The following is a 23,265-nucleotide window of genomic DNA, read 5'->3' on the forward strand; positions in this document are numbered from 1 at the left end:
AAAGTAGGGAAAAGCACTAGGCCACTCAGGTATGAACTAAGTCATATCCCCGACGAATACACAGTAGAGGTGACAAATAGATTTAAGGAATTAGATCTGATAGACAGAGTGCCTGAAGAACTATGGACGGAGGTTCGCAACATTGTACAAGAGGTAGCAACTAAATCCATCCCAAAGAAAAAGAAATGCAAGAAATCAAAATGGCTGTCTGAGGAAGCTTTACAAATAGCTAAGGAGAGAAGAGAAGTGAAAGGCAAGGGAGAAAGAGAAAGATACACCCAATTGAATGCAGAATTCCAGAGAAAAGCTAGAAGAGATAAGAATGCCTTCTTAAATGAACAGTGCAAACAAATAGAAGAAAACAATAGAATGGGGAGGACTAGAGATCTTTTCAAGAAAATTGGAGTTATGAAGAGAACGTTTCATGCAAAGATGGGTATGATAAGGGACCAAAATGGTAGGGACCTCACAGAAGCATAAGAGATTTAAAAAAGGTGGCAAAATTATACAGAAGAACTATACAAGAGCGAGCTTAACATCCCTGATGACCACAATGGGGTAGTTACTGACCTGGAGCCAGACATCCTGGAATGTGAAGTCAAATGGGCCTTAAGAAGTCTGAGCAACAATAAAGCTAGTGGTAGTGACAGCATTCCAGTTGAACTATTCAAAATCTTAAAGGACGATGCAGTAAAAGTGCTACACTCAATATGCCAGCAAATTTGGAAAACTCAACAATGGCCACAGGATTGGAAAAGGTCAGTTTACATTCCAATCCCAAAGAAGGGCAATGCCAAAGAATGTTCAAACTACCGCACCATTGCACTCATTTCTCATGCTAGCAAAGTTATGCTCAAAATCCTACAAGCTAGGCTCCAGCAATATGTGGACCGAGAACTTCCAGAAGTACAGGCAGGATTTCGAAGAGGCAGAGGAACTAGAGATCAAATTGCCAACATACGCTGGATCATGGAGAAAGCTAGGGAGTACCAGAAGAAAGTCTACTTCTGCTTCATCGACTATGCTAAAGCCTTTGATTGTGTGGAGCACAACAAATTGTGGCAAGTTCTTAAAGAGATGGGAATACCAGAGCATCTTATTTGTCTCTTGAGAAATGTATATGCAGGTCAAGAAGCAACAGTGAGAACTGAACATGGAATCACTAACTGGTTCAAAATTGAGAAAGGAGTTCAGCAAGGCTGTATACTGTCGCCTTGCCTATTTAACTTGTATGCAGAGCACATCATGAGAAATGCGGGATTAGAGGAGTTACAAATTGGGATCAAGATTGCAGGGAGAAATATCAACAACCTCAGATATGCAGATGATACCACTCTAATGGCAGAAAGTGAAGAGGAACTAAAGAGCCTGTTGATGCGGGTGAAGGAGGAGAGTGCAAAAGTTGGCTTGAAACTCAATATCAAGAAAACAAAGATCATGGCATCCAGCCCTCTCAATTCCTGGCAAATAGATGGGGAAGAAATGGAGATAGTGACAGATTTTATTTTCCTGGGCTCCAAGGTCACTGCAGATGGGGACTGCAGCAAAGAAATTAAAAAAACGCTTGCTTCTGGGGAGGAAAGCTATGGCAAATCTAGACAGCATCCTAAAAAGCAGAGACATCACCCTGCCAACAAAAGTGCATTTAGTCAAAGCTATGGTATTCCCAGTTGCAATGTATGGCTGCGAAAGTTGTACCATAAGGAAGGCCGAGCATCAAAGAATTGAGGCTTTTGAACTCTGGTGCTGGAGAAGACTCTTGCGAGTCCCTTGGACTGCAAGGTGAACAAACCGATCAGTCCTAGAGGAGATCAGCCCTGACTGCTCTTAAGAAGGCCAGATCCTGAAGATGAAACTCAAATACTTTGGCCACCTCATGAGAAGGAAGGACACCCTGGAGAAGAGCCTAATGCTGGGAGCGATCGAGGGCAAAAGAAGAAGGGGGCGACAGAGAACGAGGTGGATGGAGTCACTGAAGCAGTAGGTGCAAACTTAAATGGACTCCGGGGAATGGTAGAGGACAGGAAGGCCTGGAGGATCATTGTCCATGGGGTCGCGATGGGTCGGACACGACTTCGCACATAACAACAACAATCTACTCAACCATCACGCACTTAATTCAGTTTTCGGGTTGAGGTTGTATGCCCTGTTTTCGGTGTATCCAAAAATTGAAATATATGCAGTACATACTTCTCTGTTAAACCTAAAGTACTTTTACTGATTTAGCAACATAAAATGTATCATTTATAACTTTATATATAAAATGTTACTGTTGTATATTTAGGGAATTTATAAATACAAATTCTTTGGTTTGCTATAAGTAAAATTGCAAGTATACTCAATACTTGAGCATTGCAAACTGTCATAGCAAATTTACTATAATTTATTATAATTTTTATGATCTGACAGGTGTGGGGAAAGTTCTGTGGTAAACAAAGTAAAATTATTATTTGGACCGAAGTGCTCTCGTAAAGTCACAACTGCCAGCATCTTTAATAATGTTTTATAATTTAATGCATTAAACTGTATTTATTTACAAGTTAAATCAAGATTTTTTAAACGTATCTTGTCTTACACAAACATTTTATACTACACATTTTTAATAAAACCTTGTCTTCCATTTCATTTATTCAGGAAGGAAAAAATCATATGAATTTTTTGGAGTGTTCCCCAAAATTTCCAGTTTTTAAGTTCTTAGTAGTTCTAGGCCTTCACATCTCTGGTCCATCTTTATTGTGCATTTTTAAATGTAACAGAATAACCTGAATTGTTTGAGTTAATTTGAATTTTTCATATATTTAATTACAGAAAAGCAATGATATGAAAAAAAGAGGAAATGAAGAATTTGCTAAAGAGAACTTTGAAATTGCTGTTGCCTCCTATACAAAAGCTGTAGAACTTTGGTAAGAGCTAAATCTGGAAGTTAATAAATTATATAAATATAATAATAAGGTAAAGGTATCCCCTGTGCAAGTACAGAGTCATGTCCGACCCTTGGGGTGACACCTTCTAGCGTTTTCATGGCAGACTCAATATGGGGTGGTTTGCCAGTGCCTTCCCCAGTCATTACCGTTTTACCCCCCAGCAAGGTGGGTACTCATTTTACCGACCTCAGAAGGATGGAAGGCTGAGTCATATAAATATAAATATAATAGAACTCTGTTAAAATATTTTTGAGAATATTATGAAGAATAGGAATAATATAGTTCTGATGTAGGGCATATACAGTGTCTCTAAGGAGCTATGGTGTTTCATGGCATTTCAGTCTTCTTTAAATAGTGACAGAACTTGGTTTCTCCTAAAATTACCTATATGATTTTAGTTGGCAGTGCTTGCTAGTTGTTTAAGTGACAGTATCTTCTAGCCATATTGAATTTAGGCCAGAGTTTTCCAGTTACAATTTTGAAGCTGTGTTAAGAAATCTAAATATTCTGTTAATTTTGAATAACCTGACATGGTCTGTTGTATCTATAAAAATGTGTTTTTTAGAATACTAAAAAAAGCCAAAGGGTGAGTTCCTTTTCTTTCTTTTGTCAGGCTTTTAAAAAGATTTCCTCAGTAGAGATATAAAGCAGCAAAATAAAAATCTGTCACAACTGAAACTATTTCAGTAACAATGTGTCTGGTGTACAAATTTGAGTATAATGTTATCTTGGACATTAGCTATATCAAATTATACAATTTGGAAAAAGTGTAAAAAATACTTTTAATAGTTTTAAGTTTATAGTTTTTTTTTACATTGTATAAACTGTTATTTAACTTCCTAAGGCCTGAGAATCATCTTCTATATGGCAATCGTGCTCTGTGTTTTCTCCGAATGGGACAGTATAAGTAAGTTGATCCCCCCCCATTGAATTCTAAGATCTGAAGTTACCTGAATTAATGCAAAATGTGCTTTTAATACTAAGCTGTATTAAGAAGCCCTGAAATACTGATGAACATTTTATTGTATATGTGTACTATGATGTAGATTAGCGATCCCCAATCTGTGGGCCGTGGACCACATGTGGTCCTTTGACTAATTGGAGGTGGGCCCCGAAGGACACCTTCCCCCCCCCCCCCCCGGTCCTTTACTTCATCCCCTCCCCGACCCTTTACAACACACTTTGAGTGTCATTGTCTCCCATCACTCCCAGATGGGACTATCTCGTTGCAGAGAGACAAGCACAGGGTTCCCATTGATTTGTCATTGTCATGAGTTAAAATTTCCATGAAAATAAAGTGTTCCTTATGTTCATTGTTGTGGCGTGTCTGTATCTTATTTTGAAGGGATGTTTAAACATTACCATAGCGATCAGAGAGCGTTAGGGCAGTGGTTGAGAGTAGAGGAGTATACTATCCCCCCCCCCCCCGGGCCTCAGTAAAAGGCGTTGAGTGGTCCCCGGTGATAAAAAGGTTGGGGTCCACTGATGTAGATGATCTTTCGTTAAGACTTCTTTTTGCCTACAGCTGCCTTATGGTGACTTTACAGGGTTTTAAGGGCAAGAGACAATCAGAGGTGGTTGGCCATTACCTCTTTGTCTCAACCCTGCTATTTTTGAGGGACAACATGAGGGTTTCACATCATAGCTGATGAGATCAGGCTAGCCTGGGCTATACAGGTAATAGTATTAAGAGTGGAAGGGTGAAATTATTGAATTTTCTGGCCACAAGAGGTAGAAAACCATGATCCAGTGGTTTCCAGACAACTTTTGGGAAATTTCCTGCTGAGAAGGCTGACAGTTGTACATAAGATCTGGTGGGCCTTTATATTCATGAGGCTTGGTGTGCTGTTGATGCATTAGTTATTGCATATCCTCTTACCATGATGAAGCCTAGTTTTTCATATGGCTGACAGCTGATTTGGAAACAGAAGCACCAGAGATGATGGTTCGTACTATTGTTGATAAAAACATAAGTGGAATTTTGCAAAACACAGCCTGTTTTCTCAGAAAACCTACTTAATAGTGATGAGAACAGAAAAAAATCTGACAGTTGTGTTCATGAAGAACTATCTGATGATGCAGTCTAAGTTTGTGAGAGGCCTGTTATATTCTGGTTCCCATGCACAACAATAAACTCTTTGGGTTGCCATAGCCAGTTTTGCGTGGGTAAAATTTCTTGCACCAAATTTGACAGACCTCATTTTAACAATCCCACTGATTGTTTTTGAGCACATATCAGGCCCATGTGAGGCTTAAGTAAAAGATGTGAATACTTAACATGATCTGAGAGACTGATAAAAATGAATGGGGACTATTGTAAGTTGCTGCGTATAAGATGTACCCATGGTACTTTGTTACATTGTAACTAAGCAAACTACCTTTGGATAGCACAGAATTGAATAATCAGGCTAGTATACAAGCATTCCTGGATGAAACTGAGTATACAGATGCTTTCAGTCAAGATTCAGGCCTGTCTACGGTACAAAAACTGCCTTGGGATGTCCTTTTAAACTTGCATCAGTTGACTGGCAGGGGAACACTTATTGCATGTTTTACTTTCAGTGATTTTTAGTATGATCCACCATGATAGTGTCTTAGGTACTTTGCCGGGTTTGTTCCTTCCCAAAAGGGGGCACATTGTGTCCATTAACATGGAGGTGTTGATTGTATCTCAGATGCTTTGTGAAGCTGCTCAGAGAGATCCTCTAGAGATGCAGATTAACTTCTCATCAGTATGCTGAAGACACATACTCATTAACCCAGAGATGAGGCAGAAAGTGTTAATCAAGGCTTGGATTCAGTGAAGGACTCTTCCAGACAAGATGGAAGTATCTGGGAAGAGAGTAGGGCTGGTCCCAAATGTGTAGGGCTGATCCCGAATGTGCAGTCTGAGCTGTTCTGGAAAAGTTTGTCCTCCCTCAAAACATTAGCAATGCTCCAAGACATTTCAAAATGGGGTCTGCCATAGAGTCTTCCAGTGGAGGGAGGGGCATTATATTCTTCCATCTTACACAGAGCTTAGTCAATATTAACATAGGTCACCAGTTGTGGCAAGCTAAAGAAATAATCCAGCAAGTCCTCAGTCTGTAAAAAGAGAAATTTGTGCTGAACCATTTGAGGCTTGTAATTTTTTCCTGATTGGACTCTTGAACTAGACAACATGAGGCTTTCTTTTTCTTTTAAATAGTCAGCTCTGCAAGAAGCAGTTCAATGTTAGACTGCAGTGACCTAAAGACAGCTTCATTGACAGGAGGCTTTATTATAGACACCATTGCTCACTCAGTTGTGGGATTCTGTGGAAGAAATCTGGTCACCAACACTAGTAGAATCATAGAATTGGAAGGGACCTCCAGGGTCATCTAATCCAACTCCCTGTAGAATGCAGGAAATTCAAAACTACCTGCCCACCCACAGTGACCCCAATTTCATGCCCAGATGATGATCCCCCCCCCACAAAAACAAACAAACAAACCCAGAATCCCTGGCCAGCCTGGTCTGGAGGAAATTTGCCTTCTGACCCCAAAGTGGCAATCAGCATTTCCCTGGGCATGCACGAAATGGCCACAAGAGCCAAGCTCAGAAACAATACCTTCTGCTCACCCACTTATGATCTGCTTATGTTAACAGAATCAGCATTTCTATCAGATGGCTACCTAGCCTCTGCTCAAAAATGAGCACCCACCACCTCCCAAGGAAGCCTGTTCCACTGAGGAACTGCTCAGTCAGGAACTTCTTTTAAATTAATTTCATACCATAGGTTCTGGTCTGACCCTCTGGGGAAACAGAAAACAACTGGTCCTTCTTCCAAGTACTTGAGGACGGCTGTCATATCACCTCGTAGTCATCTTCTCCACATTAAACAGACCAAGCTTTCTCAACCTTTCCTCATACGTCTTGGTCTCCAAACCCAACACTATTTTCGCTGTTCTCTGAACTCAATCCAGTTTGTCTACATTCTTCTTTAATTGTGGTGCCCAAAATTTAGCATAGTACTCTAAGTCAGCGGTCCCCAACCTTTTCTAGGTTGAGGACCACTTCCGGGGGTGGGGAAGAGCTGGCGGCCCGCGCAACGCGTACGTGCAGCAGTGCTGCGCAAACGCGCATGTGCGGAGCTGCCACGCGTGCACCTTTGCATCCGTCGGTGCAAACGCGCATGTGCGACAGCTCCATGCATGCGCAATTGGGTCCGCTGGCATGCCGGCGGCTGCACCTGCCTCTCCCCCACCCCCTGCAGCGGGAAGCACACCGGTCCGCGAGCAAAGCGGTTGCCAAAGCGGCCGATTTGCTCGCGGCCTGGCGAGCTTCTTGCTGTGGGAGGGGAAGAGGCAAGCACAGCTGCCGGTGGCCCAGTACAAAGGTGCTGGGCCGCGGACTGGTGGTTGGGAACCACGGCTCTTAACCAGAGCAGAATAAAGTGATACCATCATCTTGCGTGATCTGGACACTGTACTCCTTTTGATGCAGCCCAAAATCCCATTTGCCTTTTTAGCCAGACCCCTAGATCCTTTCTGCACATACTATTGCCCGGTCAGGTCTCCCCCATCCTGTAATGATGCATTTTATTTTTCCTACTGAAATGTAGAACTTTACATTTTTCGCTGCTGAAATTCCTTTTAGCCCAGTTTTCCAGGATCATCCTATATCCTGATTCTGTCTTCTGCTGTGTTTGCTACTCCTCCCAGTTCAGTATCTGCACATTTAATAAGCACCCCCTCTATTCCTTCATCCAAATCATTTATGAATATATTGAACAACACAGGTTGCAGGACAGATCCCTGAGGCATTCCACTTGTCACTCATCTCCAAGAGGAGTGTACACAAAACATTAAAAGATCACGCTTCTCAGAGGAAGAATTTTGGAGATGAGTACTAAAAGTTTTAACACTTTGAGGTACAGGCCCACTCTTAGGCATGCTGCTGCTCTGTTATATCCCAGTTTTGAGGATTGCCCAACTTAAATGGGTAAAGAAAGTTTGGCAACAAATGGAACTATTTTCTGAGTAAATTTTCCTCTTGTGTACCCTAATTTATTTTTAGGGGTTTCAGCTGAGGCAGACCTGCCTAGCTGTTAGATTTAAATGACTGACAGCCATTTCAGGTGTCCATTATGTCTCCTCCCCCCATATCTAAGCAGGGAATAGTTAAACAGACCAACTCAGATTTGCTTCAGGAATTACTGAACTGAACCAGAATTTTACAATTGGTGCCTATCCCTACCTGTTATTCCTGTCTTCTCTCTTGTAGGCACTGTCCCTATCCTGTATGTGAAGATAGTCCTATGTTTACTCAAAGGAATGGGATTGGATGATAAATTAAAATCTGCCTCATTTAGGGATAAAATTTGCTTAGTAGTTTGAATTAGAATGAATTTTTTTTAATTGATGACTTTTTGTTTTTAGAAAAGCCCTGGGTGATGGGAAAAGATCCATTATTTTGAAGCCCAGCTGGCCAAAGGTTAGTTCCATTTATTTTGTAAATCCACTTTCATTGTGGCAAAACTGAAAACTAATAGTGCAATCCTATGCAGGTGCAAACCCTTTCAAGTCCATTGAAGTCAGTGGGTTTTCTGAGCATTGCAGTGAGAACTTCACAAACAATTGACTTCCATTACTGAACTAATGTTGGTAGTGATAAAGTATTGCCATAGTTGTGGTCACACTGGGTAAATTTTTTAGTGTGACAGTGGAGGAAGGGGGAAAGATGTCCTGTTATTTAAAAGTTGTTTTCAAAGTTTATGGCTTGGAGAGCATAGTCTTCTATGACGGCCTAGAAGTTGAATGCATACTAGATTTGAATCTGAATACCTATCAATGCCAAGTGAAATATATTTGAAGTAGCTGTTTTTTAACTGGTATTTTCCCATACATACATACATACATACATACATACATACATACATACATACATACATACATACATACATACATACATACATACATACAGTTTTAAAAGAAAAGAGTATACAAAATGTGCCTCTTTAAGTGTTATTAATAAGGACCTATGAAAATTATATTCCTGTTTGTACAACGCAGTTTATCAAATGGGGAAAATAAATTTGTTCAGCAAATTGTGAAATGTTAGCAGAGTTTCCTGGCTTGGAGCTGTTAAGCATTTTATCCATCACTTGTAGGGACACTATCGATTCTGTGATGCACTATCACTTTTGGGAGAACACAAAAAAGCACTAGAGGCCAATGAGAGAGGTCAACAACTGTGCAGCAATAGTCCTGAAGGAATTAAGGATCTTACTCAGCAACATGAGAAATTAAAAAAGCAAATGGAGGAAATTAGAGGTAATCGTTCCTCTTTGAATACCTTCTTATATAGTGGAGTATTTTGTATTACATAGTTTGAGTTGAAATTCATGTTTTAATTTTCCAGGTATTAAGCAATATAAACACAGAACAAAGAAAATGTTTCAGAAAAAGTGAGTTTAATTTTGCTTTATAAATCATCAATATAAATAAAAAATTAATTAAAACAATATTGTGCTTCACAGCATTCTTTCAGTAAAATTATGGTATGGATGCTATTAGTTAGCATGTTTCAGATATACTTAGGGTGTCTGGTGTACTTAGAGGCAGTGTTACCTCTAAGCTGTATGTGGGCAGCTGCTCAGTAACACAGGAAGCTATGCTCAGCAGCAATCTGGAGCCACACCACCCATTGCCCATTTTAAGATTACAGTAGTTACATTCTGCTCTGGATGTGAACTGCTGTACTAGGTAGGGAAGAAAAAGATTGATGCAACATTGTGGTGTGGTATAGAAATGTCACTTGCTATTAGTATGTTTTGGTATGTATCTGAATGTTTAATTCCCTTGAAGTTTAGGAAAAGAAAGTTTGATTTCAGTGACATCTTTAAGTCCAATGAAGTTTTATTCAAGATCCGACTAGATTCAAGCTTCATTTTGCTGCTTCAGACCAACGTGACTACCCACCTGAATCAATCTTGGAGTTCGGAGTTAATTAGAAAAAAATACTATTTTGAGATTTAATGCTCAAGAAAACTAGTGTGCATTAAAATTGTTTCCTATATGTTTCCTATGTATATTTCCTATAACATATTTATGCCTCACCGAACTAGATCACTTTACACTTAGATTGCTTAGGTGCAAAGATATTTAAAACAAATGAAGAGTCCTTTTAAAACACTGACTGCTCTGTCAATATCACTTTTGTGTTGTAACAGGTAAGTCAGAATAAAAGCCAAAAAAAGGCAAAAGACTCTCTTCAGCTGTGAAGTTCTGAATTTTATGGTTGTTGTCCCAAGCATGTATTATTGAAAGGGTGAATCCTGTCATCTACAGGGCAGTGTTAAATAGAGTTATGCTATATTGACTTCAGGGTAACTTTGCTTAGGATTGCACTTGTAGTGCCATTTCTAAGCTGTGCTTTACTATAGTTTGTTTGTATGGTATGTTCTGCACATGATGCTTTACAGTTAAGCAAAGAAATAAATCACCAATCTGAATGAAGTTCAGATCCTTTAAGTTGTGCAAACATTATTTTTAGTAATACTTTAGTGATCTTGCATTTAAAACTTTACCTTATGCTGTTACTTAAATTTGCTTAGTTCTTCAGAGTCTGCTTCAGTCAGTAACCAACAATCAAAAAAGAAAATGCAGTTTGACAATCACAACCCCCTCAATCCAAAGAAACATTTGAAAGTAAGTGATAAAAATATGTGTAATTATGGTGCTACTTAAGACTAAGTTAAATTTAAACACAAAACCCAACATTAAAAACAGCAGGAAGTATTTATCACCTTGAAATTTTTAATAAACAGTTCTGTCTATAAGCAGACTCAAAAAAAATTTAAAAAGGTAAGTCCCTAAGTAAAAGCATGGGTAAAAAGAAATGTTTTGGCTTGGTGAATTAATTTATGTTTTATCTGTTAACAGGTTGGTGTTGATGCACCAAAAAAAGAACACAAAGACTGGCTTCCAGATTTAGGTAGGTTAATAAAGATAATTGGGTCATGTATTTTAATACTGAAGGGCATCTCAAGTCCATAGATTTGAATATTAGGAGTAATTGACAGATTTTAGAATGTTGACATATAGGGCTGTTTTTGTTTTTTTTAAGAAACTGTAATACTGGTAAGGGCACTCAAATAAGGTTTGTGGTTCTTTTTAAATCCCATATTTCTTTTTGTGGAGAAAATGCTAAGGTAACCATAAAAGATTTATCAAATACGAATTGGGTACAGTGAAATACTGGAATGCTTTGTCTCTGTCCTTTCTGCAGAGTAATCTGCTGATCAAAGGCCAGATAGCAATCAAGGCAGGCTCAGGCCACTATATGGCTCACTCATTCTCTCTCTGCTAAATTGCAGAATGGCCAGTGGTTGAGGTAAAGGGGAGGACTCAGTGACTATTTAATTCTGAGCCCGATCCGCTTGCTTTTTAATGCTGCTTTCTTCACAAAGGGAATAAGCAGAGCTTCTTCACCCTTTCCTTAGGTACTTCTAGGGTAGAATCTCACTCCTAAGAGTCTGGTAGGTTTACCAAAACTGCAAAGCGGTTAGCAGAAAGGACTGAGGCAATTAAGGTAGAAATTACAGCAAAATAATTGCCACTCTTTGATTCTTTTGAAGCTGGCGGTAAGGAATCATCAGTCTCTCTAGTGCTTTTACAGGGTCCCATAATAAATATGCCCTACAGCAGTGGTCCCCAACCCCCGGACTGGGGACCGGGACCGGTCCGTTGATCAGTCGGTACCGGTCCTTGGCTCCTCCTCATCCTCCTCCCCGGCTGCTGCCTCGGGGGCTGCCCTGCCACTCTGCCGCTGGCTCACCTTTGGTGCTCTCCGGCGGCCACCATGGCTGGGGCTCCCCCTCGGCGTTGCACTGCACAGCTGCTGCTGGCAGTGCCCCCCAGCAGACGTTTGGAAGTTAGGGGCATCGGCGGGAAAGCAAGTGGAGCAGGGGCTCAGTCGGCAGTGGCGATGTCCCTCGGCAAAAGACCCCCGGGCCTTAGTAAAATTGTCAAGCATTGACCGGTCCCCAGTGATAAAAAGGTTGGGGACCACTGCCTTACAGGGCTATATTCCTCTATAAAATCTTCTTAACAGAGGCTCTCAAAATAGAGGTAAAAAACACAACCAGGAGCTACTTGCAGAACTCAATTCAAACTCCAGTTCTGTGCTAAAAAGCAAACAGTTACAAGGTCAATAGATAAAATTCTTGGTAGTAACAGCTCTCGAATTCCCAGAAGAAAAAAAAGAAAAAAAACTCAGGGTGTTTATATCTACAACAAGCCAGGCAGAGAAAAAGAAATAAGAAAAGAAAAGAAAATCCTGGGGAGAGAACAGCAGAGCATCTTCACCTCACTGCTATCTTATGGGAAAACTTCACGCTGTGGGCAAAACTGTAAGAATCTGTTTCATGTGTTTTATTGCGCTCCCCATTTTATGAAGATATTCGGGTTAAATTTTATCTCAATTCTTAACCAGGATAGCTAGATCATCTAACCAGATTATGATATTGTTTTTAATGAATAGTCAGAATCTTGCTTGATTGAGAAGGTAGCAATATTTTTATAATTTGCTATAAGGTTGCGAGAGCACAAACTGCAAATCTAATATTTGTCCACTCTTGATCTTCATTATCTGCATATAATGGTTTTCTAATCAGACTTTCTCTCTTGTGATATGCCAATAAAGTTGTTGTTAAACTGAACTGTATACCATGTTCAGACATGATTTCTTTGAGTTACTGACGTTCTGTGCAGCATAACTGTTAAGGAGAAGCTTTTGGTACTCCAACATCAGCTTAAAGTAGTGTTCTGTTTTAATGATAATATCTTAATAGTCTGACTGTATAATAATAATAATCACTAGAGGGAAATGTAAAGTAGAAGCAAATCCAGACAAAGAAAAGACAACAACTTTCTGGAAAGAACACTGGGAAGGCTCAAAGGAATACAATAAATAGCTGTCTGTTTTACAGATGTGAAAAAGAAACTGGAGAGAAAGCAAATGGAAGATCTTATGATAAATCTGGGAAGCCTGCAAAAACCATTGAAGGCTGCCCAACAGAGCCTATCCAGGTGCTGATCGTGTGGGGAAAGTTTAGCCTGCAGATTCAGCTGGGGACACTGCCGGCCAGCCCAGTTTAAACTGGACTGCCAAACACAGCTCTCCGAGGAGCTAGTTCTCTCTACAGGCTCAGCTGGAGAGAAGCTGGCTCCAGGATCTGTGTGCCACGGAATGGTCTCTACTCACCATATGTAGATCCTAGTTGGGATGGCTTTTCCTGCAAGCACAGTTTATTCCTTGCTGGCATTATTGATTGGAAACAAGGAGAAATTAGAAGCAGTAGGTAGCAAAACTTGCCAGATAATGACAATGTATCACACACTGTATCCCAGAAGAGATGTTGGTCATCTTTAGTTACCAAAAAAATTGGAAGAGGTCTCTTGAAATTTATGCAGTCAGTTGAAGAATGAACATTAAATGACTACACCAAGAAAAGCAAAGAGAAGCTTCTAGTTGAAGAGTATGGCAGACTTATTTAAGGTTACAGAAACCAAAGAAGATTACAAACACTTTTCAATCAAAACTCACTTTGGCAACTGGAAGGAAGTGCACTTCTCATATGCAATGTCTGAAAGATAAAGATAACAAAGGTGATAGTAAAAAAAACCCCTGGAAGTGGCTCCAAAACGGGCACAAAGATAGAACTCTTTCTAGCTGCCCAAGAGCCGCCATTCAAACAAATAGTATGAAAGTCAAGATTCAGAAGACCAGTGATAATAAATGTTGATTTTGCAAGACAAAGATTGAACCAGTCGACCACGTGGTCAGTGCCTGTAGTAAAATGTGCTCAAACTTATAAAGCACATCATAGTAGAGTTGTATCTATGTTGCCATGGAATCTTTGCACAATGTATGGTTTACCGTCAGCTTAGAAATTCATTGGAGCACAAACCAGATAAGATAATGGAGAATTATGGAACAAAGATTGTTTGGAACTTTGCAAACAGATAAACATCTGGAGCATAACACGCCTGACAGTGTAATTGTAGAAAAGAAATTGAAAATAGGGTTTGGATCAATGACATTGCAATCCAAGGAGACAGCAGAATATAAAAGAAAAAACGGAGAAGATCACCAAAAACCTATGAATAGAGTTAAAGCACCTCTGGGAGGACTAGGTGCCTAGAAGTATCATGAAACACCTTGGAAATTCTGAGCATTAAAGAAATAACACCCAGCTCAGCAGAAGACAGTGTTCCTTAAAACAGCAAGAATCCTGTGAAAATAGATCCTTATTCCCAAGAACCTAGCTAGATCTTGAATTGCAGAACACCATCTATCAGTCAAATATTTGACTGTAAAAATTCATAATAATAGTAATAGTTGTTGTTTTTAATAACTCGAGGCAAGTTAATATGAAGTCCTGGTATAAACTATAGTGACCCAGCAAAAGCAAGGTTGTATTAGGAGAGAAAAGTTTTTGAAATAAAACATCTGACCCTAGAGACATTTGGTTGGGCATTTTTGGAAACAGGATGCGGGGCTATAATATAGATTTTTTTGTGAATCAATAAGTAAATTTTTACATTCCTATGTGCTTACATGCACAGCACAATGTATATAGAAATTATACATGTGTGTAGTTTGGGAGGACATTGATGTTGCTCACTAAAAATGTTCAGAATCTCTAGATAGTTTTGTTTTGAGCTTTTTCCTTGTTTCATCAGCATTATACGTTAACAAGCCAATAAAAAAGGAGAGTTTCCATTAAAGTTTAAAATACTGCACACTGTTAGGCTGATCCCCATCCACTTCCTTCCTTCAGATGCATGATTTTTCCTCCAGTTTTCTTTCCCTTTCTGATCGTGCAGCCCTAGTGGTCTTTTTTCCTCTTCTGAATAACTCTGGCTTTTCCACCCTCAGTATGATATTTTACTGAGGGAAAGGGGCAGGAGCACCCTTTTATTTAAATCACTGAAAATAGCACTTAACACTGCTTGAAAATTAAAATTAACAAAATTTTATTCAACATCTAGAGAAAAGTTCAGGTGAAATAAGGGGCTGAAAGTTCCGAGGTAAGTCAGTTTAGATAACTCTGAGGTAAAATCAGTTCATGGGCCCATTATGCACGGCCGCCGAAACGGCGATTTCGGGTCACATGGAAAACGCGGAGGGGGAAGACGCGACGCATACCGGTTATACATGGGGCGGGGCGCGACGGCGGCAAAACCCAGAGTAACTGATTATGCACGCGCCGATCCGGTCGCTGCTTCTGGTTGCGCCCCGCTCACCCGGAAGCTGCGCTTTCTTCCGCGTTTCACTGACGCGGCTTTTTCGGCGGCATGCACCGAAGCTGCAGCCGGTTGCAGCCGGCTCCGTGCGTTATCCGTGATTTTAGTCGCCGCCATTCCACCCTGAATGTGCGCTAAAACCCCCGTGCATAATGGGTCATGCACAGACTTAAAGTCTTATGTTTCAGGCTAATGAGAGTTTCTTAATTTTAAGCAGTTTAGAGCTGCTTAAAATCTTTGTTAGATCCTTTTGTTCCAGTGTTTTCCGAACACTCCAGCACACTTTCTGTGAATAGTCTCTGACTCCTTTTATTTTCCAAAGGTTGGTACACTCTTTCAAGTACCTCTTGGAACACCAGTACTTGTCTTGAATTTTTAACTGATTCAAGGTTGCTAAAGATAGTTTCTAACTACACCAGACCAGGGATCTCTGCACTCTTCAGAGTTAGCTCCCTATTTGACTGGTTAGGGAAATTATCCTATCACTAGAAAATCTAACCCCTTTCTTTGGCTGAAATGGAAGTCTCCATCTAACTATCCACTGGTCCGTGCCAACTTTCTTCTATTTTTCCTGCCCATATTAAACTGTTCTCTGGGCTGAACTGTCAGTACTCAAGTCTTTTCAACTAGGGCTGAAATCAGACTCGGCTCAGTCAAAGCAGGAATCTGAATCTCTCCGTGACATGCAACAATAATGTTTCTCTCTGTTCATCTGATGGCAACCGTTCAGATCTCTTGGAACAACCTGCCACTCAAGGCCCTCTGGGTCTGTGAAGAATTAAACCTTCACAGTCCTTTATCTGTTTATACAGCACTTCTAAGCTTTTAAAAGTCCAGTCCATTACTGTCAAGCATACTGATGAAATTAGAGAGGATTTTTGGAATTATAAATATTTGTAGCCCATGATTGTTTTATGATAAATACCTGAATCAGTGTTGCACTTGTGCTGAATAGTCTGTAAAGGCCAATAGTTTCTTACTTATAGTAGCTGTCTATTGGAGATGTAGAAACAATTTCCAATATTAAATATTTCTCAAGGGTCATCTAACACCTGAAAGGAGTTTGATACCAAATGAATACAAAACTTCCTAGAGGATTTAAGGTGATGGTCAGTGTAAAACCAGTCAGACAGGTATGATAACCTTCTATCAAGTGTACTTATGCCTGGTTCTTAATTAAATCCAAAGAGGTAATGGTGGCCCTTTTGTGTACTGGTCAACCCTGTAACCCTTGAACAAAAAATCTAGTTGTTAGACATTAAGAGCTGACTACAGATTAAGATGAAGCAGTGGACACATTAATTCAATTTGACTATGACCGTAACTTATTTTCAGTCATTTGACAAGTCTGCTATACATTTGCAGTGGATCTGAATGCCATTTGAAACTGCTATAACATGTTTTGTATTATTTCCTTAACTTTATATGTGTGTGTGTGTGTGTGTGTCTTAGAATGAGAAGAAATCATTTGATTTTTCTGTTCAATAGTCTTAATTATTTTCTCATTGTATTTGTTAGTTATTTGACTTAGATTCTTTTAGTTTCATCTTGGGTTGCAGCAAATATATTTTTTCCAGTTTTTTTTAAAAGGACAAAACCTGAGTATATTTACAGTGTTACTTCATCAGAAAAGGGAGTTAAAATAATAAGAAATGAGGTTGTATGTTTAATTTTTGCTGGGGAGAACAGCTGAAATGGTTGTTTTGAAATGAAAACCTGATTTCAGGTATGGTTTGCAGAAGAATTATGGTCACATTGAAACAGCAAAATGAAAAAGTAGGACTTTGCTTGGCAGCAGTAGGAAAATATAACATAGTTCAACTTCATACTTTTATGAGGTAGCTTTGTACAGTATTAGAGAACATTCTAGTTTGTGCAATTTAGTGTACTAAATTTGTTCAATCCTTATTTTTTATGAATCTTTGTGTATAATTTCTTATTGTGTTCCTTGGTAAATGCTTAGGTGTGAAAGTGATATGGCTGCTTGGGTATTTATTTATTTTAAGCCAGTTATGTTTTTCTAATGACAGGATCCAGTGAAAATACAGGAAAACCAAGGAACAGAACCAGTGAATCTGAAAAGACATGGTAAGCTTGGCTAGTCTAACTGATGCTTGTAGCTTATGTTCTCTCTCCTTTCTTCCTTCCTGTTATCAGTTTGTATTTTATTAGACTATTAGTTATATTTAGAATTTGATTATTCTTTGTGGTTTGGGGTTCTTTTTTGGGGGGAGGGGATAGCTAGAAGGCAGCTGACCCTGGTTTGTTCAGCTATTTTCTCATTCCTTCCTTCTCCTTGAAGACATCACGTTTGGTTGGATTATTACCTAGGTCAGATTGGGAGGGGGTTGTTCTCATTTTCATTTGTTAAAATGAGTTAAAGAACAGGAACAGCAGATGGATGATAAACCTTTCATAAAAGCTAAGCAAAGTAGATTGGAAAACTTTTAAATAATTAAACTGCCCTCCATACCAGTCATAGAATCATAGAAACATAGAGTTGTAAGGAGCCACACAGGCCATCTAGTCCAATCCCCTGCTCAACGCAGGATCAGCCCAAAGCATCCTAAAACATCCAAGAAAAGTGTGTATCCAACCTTTGCTTGAAGACTGCCAGTGAGGGGGAGCTCACCAACTCCTTAGGCAGCCTATTCCACTGCTGAACTACTCGGACTGTGAATTTTTTTTTTCCTGATATCTAGCCTATATCGTTGTAAAAAATCAATTTTAGTTTTGGAGAATGATTCAGATGTGAATGAGGTACTTAGTTTAAATCAGAATCCAGAAGATGTACCTTATCTTTTAAGCGTAGGTATGAAATCCCAAATACAAACAGAGAGAGATTAACTTGATTTATTAGACTTATTAGTAATTAAGCCCGCTGTAGTTTAAATACAGCGGGCGTTAGCGTGGCAATGGAGTTTGGGGGCGGGTGGCAGTGTGGCCTGGGGGCGGGCGGGCACAGACCGTAGGCCGTAGATGGGCCGGGGCGAGACCGTCCCGCGTCGGCTGGCGGCTCCCGTAGGTGTCTTGGTGGGGCGGGCCCTACCCGAGGCGTCCCAGGCTGTGGAGCGTGCTCGGCGGCGGCACATCGGCGAAGGGGTGGATGTTCTTGCGGCGGCGGCAGCTCCGGCATTGCGGCCGCGGCCTGTCCCGGCGCCAGCTGCTAGTGGCAGAGGCGGTGGCTCCCCCGTTGCCGCGGCCGGTGCCATTTGGGGCGGGCGCGCCGTTGCAGGTGCGGTGGCGGCCGGCAGCACCTGGAGGCCTTGCGGGCCGGCGGCGAAGTCCGGGTGAAGGCGGGCGCGGCGCTGGCGTGGCAGCCGGAGGGGCCAGTACCGCGGGGGAAGGCGGCGCCAGGTCAGGCGCTGTCGCGGCTGTGGCAGGAGGCTGAAGCGTGGCTGCAGGCGGTAGGGAGGCGCATGGGGCGTTGGTGAGGCGGGCCGGTCGCGTCTTGGGGCAGCAGTGGCTCCTCGTCTGCGGGCGGGCAGGCAGCAAGTGTGCTGTGCGGGCGGGCAGGTGGGAAGAAAATGGCGTTGGTTGTCCGGATGCGGGTGAGTTGGGGGGGCTTTGCGCCTCCCTACTGGTCAGTCCGGCGGCAAGGGACCAATCGCGAGCCACGCTGTGCGAGGCTCCCGATTGGTCCCTTGTCGCTGGACTGATAATCATATTGTCACCTCCGATTGTCAGTCATGAGGAAGGGGCCTATTGGCACCCTTCCTCATCACGGACAGGGCCCTCCTTAGGTGCCCTTACCCGATTATTTAATCTGCTCCGCAGGACCGGTTGAAAAATCCAAGTATATTCAACATCTGTATGAGCCCTCTGACCCAACTTGCAGAAAACTTATTGGTGTGCTGATGACACCCAGCTCTATCTCCTTAAGCAGTGGTCCCCAACCCCCGGTCCGGGGACCGGTCCCGCTCCGTGGATCAGTTGGTACCGGTCCGTGGCTCCTCCTCATCCTCCTCCCCAACTGCTGCCTCGGGGGCTACCCTGCCACTCTGCTGCCGGCTCACCTTTGGTGCTCTCCAGTGGCCGCCGTGGCTGGGGCTCCCCCTCAATGTGGCACTGCGTAGCTGCTGCTGCTGGCAGCGCCCCCCAGTGGGTGGTGGGAAGTCGGGCGCCAGCGGGAAAGCAAGTGGAGCAGGGGCTCAAGCAGCAGCGACATGCCTCAGCAAAAGACTACACCCCCCCTGGGCCTCAGTAAAATTGTCAAGTGTTGACCAGTCCTCGATGCTAAAAAGGTTGGGGACCACTGTCCTTAAGGACAGCCGCTCTGATTCCCCCACAGAAACATTTGCCAGGTGTTTAGAAGCAGTGACACTCAGGCTCAAGCAGAGTTGCGTGAAACTCAGCCCTTCCAAGATGGAGGTCTTTTGGCTGGTTAAGAAAGGGCCAGAACAGGAAGCGTGACTTCCCTGCCTGGACAGAGTGCAGTTAAGAGTTTTCTCCCTCAGCCAGGAATTTGGAAGTGACCTTCGATGCCTCTAGTTTGGTGTAGTGGTTAGGAGTGCAGACTTCTAATCTGGCATGCCGGGTTCAATTCTGCACTCCCCCACATGCAGCCAGCTGGGGTGACCTTGGGCTTGCCACGGCACTGATAAAACTCTTCTGACCGAGCAGTGATATCAGGGCTCTCTCAGCCTCACCTACCTCACAGGGTGTTTGTTGTGGGGAGAGGAAAAGGAAAGCAACTGTAAGCCACTTTGAGACTCCTTCGGGTAGAGAAAAGCGGCATATAAGAACCAACTCTTCTTCTTCCTCCCTAACAATGGAGGCACAGATCGCAAATGTAGCCCATCTTCACCAAGCGAAGCTACTTGCGTCCTATCTGGCCCCAAACCACCTAGCCACAGTGATCCATGCAATAGTCACCTTCAGTCTAGACTTCTATAATTCACTCAATGCAGGCCTACCCTTGATGTTGAAGTTGCAACTGGTACAGAATGTGGTGGTGGCAGTTCTCACAGGAACATTGTGGATTGCCCATATGCAGTCGGTTATATGGCAACAGCCCTCTGGGTCTTGTGGACCTGAGGGACCATCTTATTTCCCTATGCCCTTCACAGGGCACTCCACTTTGTGGGTTTGAATAGGCTGTTAAAAGCAAGAAGGCAGGACTGTAGACTAGCTTAGGCATATGCAATTAGTCTCAAGGATGAAAGAAGATTTAGAAATCTGCGATGGGAACCTCAGAGACTTAACTGAATTTTAATTGGAAGTAATGCTAAATGAACACCACCTGCTGGGAAGAATCTATAAATATTTACTAAAATTATATACTGAAGCAGAGCATGTTAAGATCTGCATGGTGAAGTAGATGCAGAAATGTGCAGGAGAAATGTCTTTAAGAACAGCTCTGGGGTGTGAATGTGAAACTAACAAAATGTCAATTATTGAGGAAAAACTGGTATAAGATATTCTACAGATGGTATTAATCACCGAAAGATACGTAAAATATCTAACCAATTTGATGAGAGTTGCTGGAAATATTACAATGCCATAGATTCTTTTTTCATATGTGGTGGTCTTGTGGGAGAATTAACAGATTTTGGATACAAATTAATGAGAAATTGCAGAGGATACTTAAAATTCAGTTTCCATTAGATCCAAAATGTATGTTATTAGTTATCTTTCCTGGGAATGTGCTTGTGCTTGCTAGGAAATGCTTCTTTTATGCAACAACCGCAGCTAGATTCCATAGCCTCAAGATGAAAGCAGCAAGAATGACCTGACCTAGATGTATGGTTAGAGAATCTAAGAGAATATGCTGCCATGGAAAGGCTTACTAACTTGATGAATAGAAGACAGCCCGAAGAATTTCATGAGTGCTGGGACTTTTTTCTGAAGCTGGCTGATTTATAGTAGATATTGTTTCATTTTTTCCCCCTACTGATATAAAATAAAGTTTAATGTAAAAAAATTGTTTAAACAAAGGAGAGGTTAAGTTGTATAATCCTCAGACCACGGTTTTATGTGTAGCTGCGGAGATGAATTTTGAAAACTCGAGAAGTAAAATAATAGTTTTTAGAAGCAAGCTTCCCAGTACTTTGGTTTATTAAAACTGTTTAGACTGTAATCATATAACCTTTTTTTAAATTACAGTGGCCAACTGAACTCTAAAGCTGAATGTCAAAACACTGTAGACAAACAGGATACTACTTATAGTTCCATGCATCAGGTAACAAGATAAAAATGAGGGGGGTTTGTTTTTGTTTTTGCCATTGAGTCATAGCTGACTCATAGCAACCCTGTCAGGTTTTCAAGGCAAGAGATGTTCAATGGTGGTTTGTCATTGCTTGTCTCTGCATCATGACCCTGGTACTCCTTAGCACTAATAGAGCAAAAGTCCAATAGCATTTTAAAGACTAACAAAATTTGTGACAGAGCATGAGCTTTTGTGAGTCACTGCTCATGTCTTCAGATATCTTGGTATTCTTTGGTGAAATCCCATGCAGATACTAACTAGAGCTGACCTGATTGTTTGCTTGTTATATTTGTTGACCGCCACTCCCAGGCCAGCTGTCTCGTGGCAGTTTCCGTCAATTAAAAATATAACCCCAACAATGCCCACCAAGCCCACCTCCCCCACCCCTCTCTCTTCCTGACAACTCAGTGGACCATCAGTTCCATGCCATAGAGGCAGGGTGTTCAGTGATGTTCAAAGCATTCATCAAAGATGAATGGGAAGGCGACTGTAAGCCGCTTTGAGCCTCCTTCGGGTAGGGAAAAGCGGCATATAAGTTCAAATATTCAAATATACAGATGTTCAGAGGAGGAACCTGGTAGGTGTTCCTCATCCTGCCCTTAGCTGCACACCTGATGTAAGAGCTCTAGCTTAGAGCTATTGCGATCATGCTACTTGAGATTATGGCAGCACAGACTTGAGAATTAATTGGAGGGCCTGTGAAGAGAATTTATGGATTCATGCATTGTTAACAGTAAATTAATATAGCAGCAGCCAACTATGAATTAATAAGATGAGGTAGAGTGTGCTGGAATGTATATACACCTGGCTTGGTGCAGGTGGATCATGTCCTTGTAGGAGAGAAACATTCCTAGCTATTAAAAATTTGCTGTATACTTAGGGCAGTGTGTTTAGAAAAGCAACAAAAATGCAAAACAATATTAAAAGCATCCATTCAGGTAAACCTGGGAAATATGTTTTCTGATGTGATTAAAACAACATTTGTGCCTTACTTCAAGTTATTTTTTGCAGGTGGATGGAATGCTGTCAGTAGAGGAGCTGAAAACCTTTGTAAAAGATGCATGTATTGCCTTGATGGATCATCGTTTTCACAGTGCTGAACAATCCTTTGCACAATTATTGAATGTTCTAGATCCATCACAGCTGCAGGTAACTTGAATGATTATGTTGATAATACTTTGTCCTTGTTAGTAAATCTAGTATTTGAACCTTTCAAAGGGTCTCTTAAATAACCATGAACACATAAAGAAGCAACACACAGGGTTTATGTATGCCAGAATATACACAGCCTTTTGACATAAAAAATCCTTGAGGTGTTACACAGAACAGTAAAATACAATAAAGATACCAATAAAATAAAGTGAAAATCATTTTCTCTCTAGTACTACTCCTCCAGTTACACCATCCTTAGTAATCTAATTCAGAGACCTACTAGAAAGGTCATGTTGTCAGACACATCCAGAAGACCTTTTGGACAGTAGCATTTTTCAACTCCTCAGGGAGGGACTTGCATACAGAAGGCTTGGGTTGGAGGGGGAACAGTCAAAAGAACCTTCTCGTTTTCTACCAGTTGAACCTTTGTTATTGGCTAGTTTCCGGAAGAGGGCTCCCTGGGCTATCCTCAAGATTCAGATTGGTAGATAATGGAGGTATAACGTTTTATACTAGCAAATGATAACAGATGGAATAAGATATTATCAGAATAGCCTCCAGGTATGAAGGCTGGGGACCGCTAGCAGGGGTGGAAGGAAGAGGGCGGCCCGGTGGCGCTTTACATGCACAGCAACTTTGTGCAAATGCGCATGCGCGGAGCTTTCGCGCATGCGTATTTGTGCCTGCTGGGGGCGCAAACTCGCGTGCA

At 41.5% G+C, this 23,265-nt stretch overlaps 1 protein-coding gene across 2 annotated transcripts in view; it reads left to right on the forward strand.

The window, feature by feature from the left end:
- Positions 1–23,265, forward strand: part of TTC3 (tetratricopeptide repeat domain 3) — an 86,521-nt gene that overhangs the window by 16,266 nt on the left and 46,990 nt on the right. For both annotated transcript variants that reach the window (XM_077342668.1, XM_077342669.1), the window contains exons 9-18: positions 2,809–2,903; positions 3,769–3,831; positions 8,324–8,378; positions 9,055–9,217; positions 9,306–9,351; positions 10,501–10,594; positions 10,829–10,880; positions 17,227–17,284; positions 21,302–21,377; positions 22,416–22,553. In XM_077342668.1, the coding sequence (XP_077198783.1) occupies positions 2,809–2,903; positions 3,769–3,831; positions 8,324–8,378; positions 9,055–9,217; positions 9,306–9,351; positions 10,501–10,594; positions 10,829–10,880; positions 17,227–17,284; positions 21,302–21,377; positions 22,416–22,553 (840 nt within the window). The remainder of the gene's footprint in view (positions 1–2,808; positions 2,904–3,768; positions 3,832–8,323; positions 8,379–9,054; positions 9,218–9,305; positions 9,352–10,500; positions 10,595–10,828; positions 10,881–17,226; positions 17,285–21,301; positions 21,378–22,415; positions 22,554–23,265) is intronic.

Source organism: Paroedura picta, chromosome 6, assembly GCF_049243985.1.
Source record: "Paroedura picta isolate Pp20150507F chromosome 6, Ppicta_v3.0, whole genome shotgun sequence".
Taxonomy (NCBI): Eukaryota; Metazoa; Chordata; class Lepidosauria; order Squamata; family Gekkonidae; genus Paroedura; species Paroedura picta.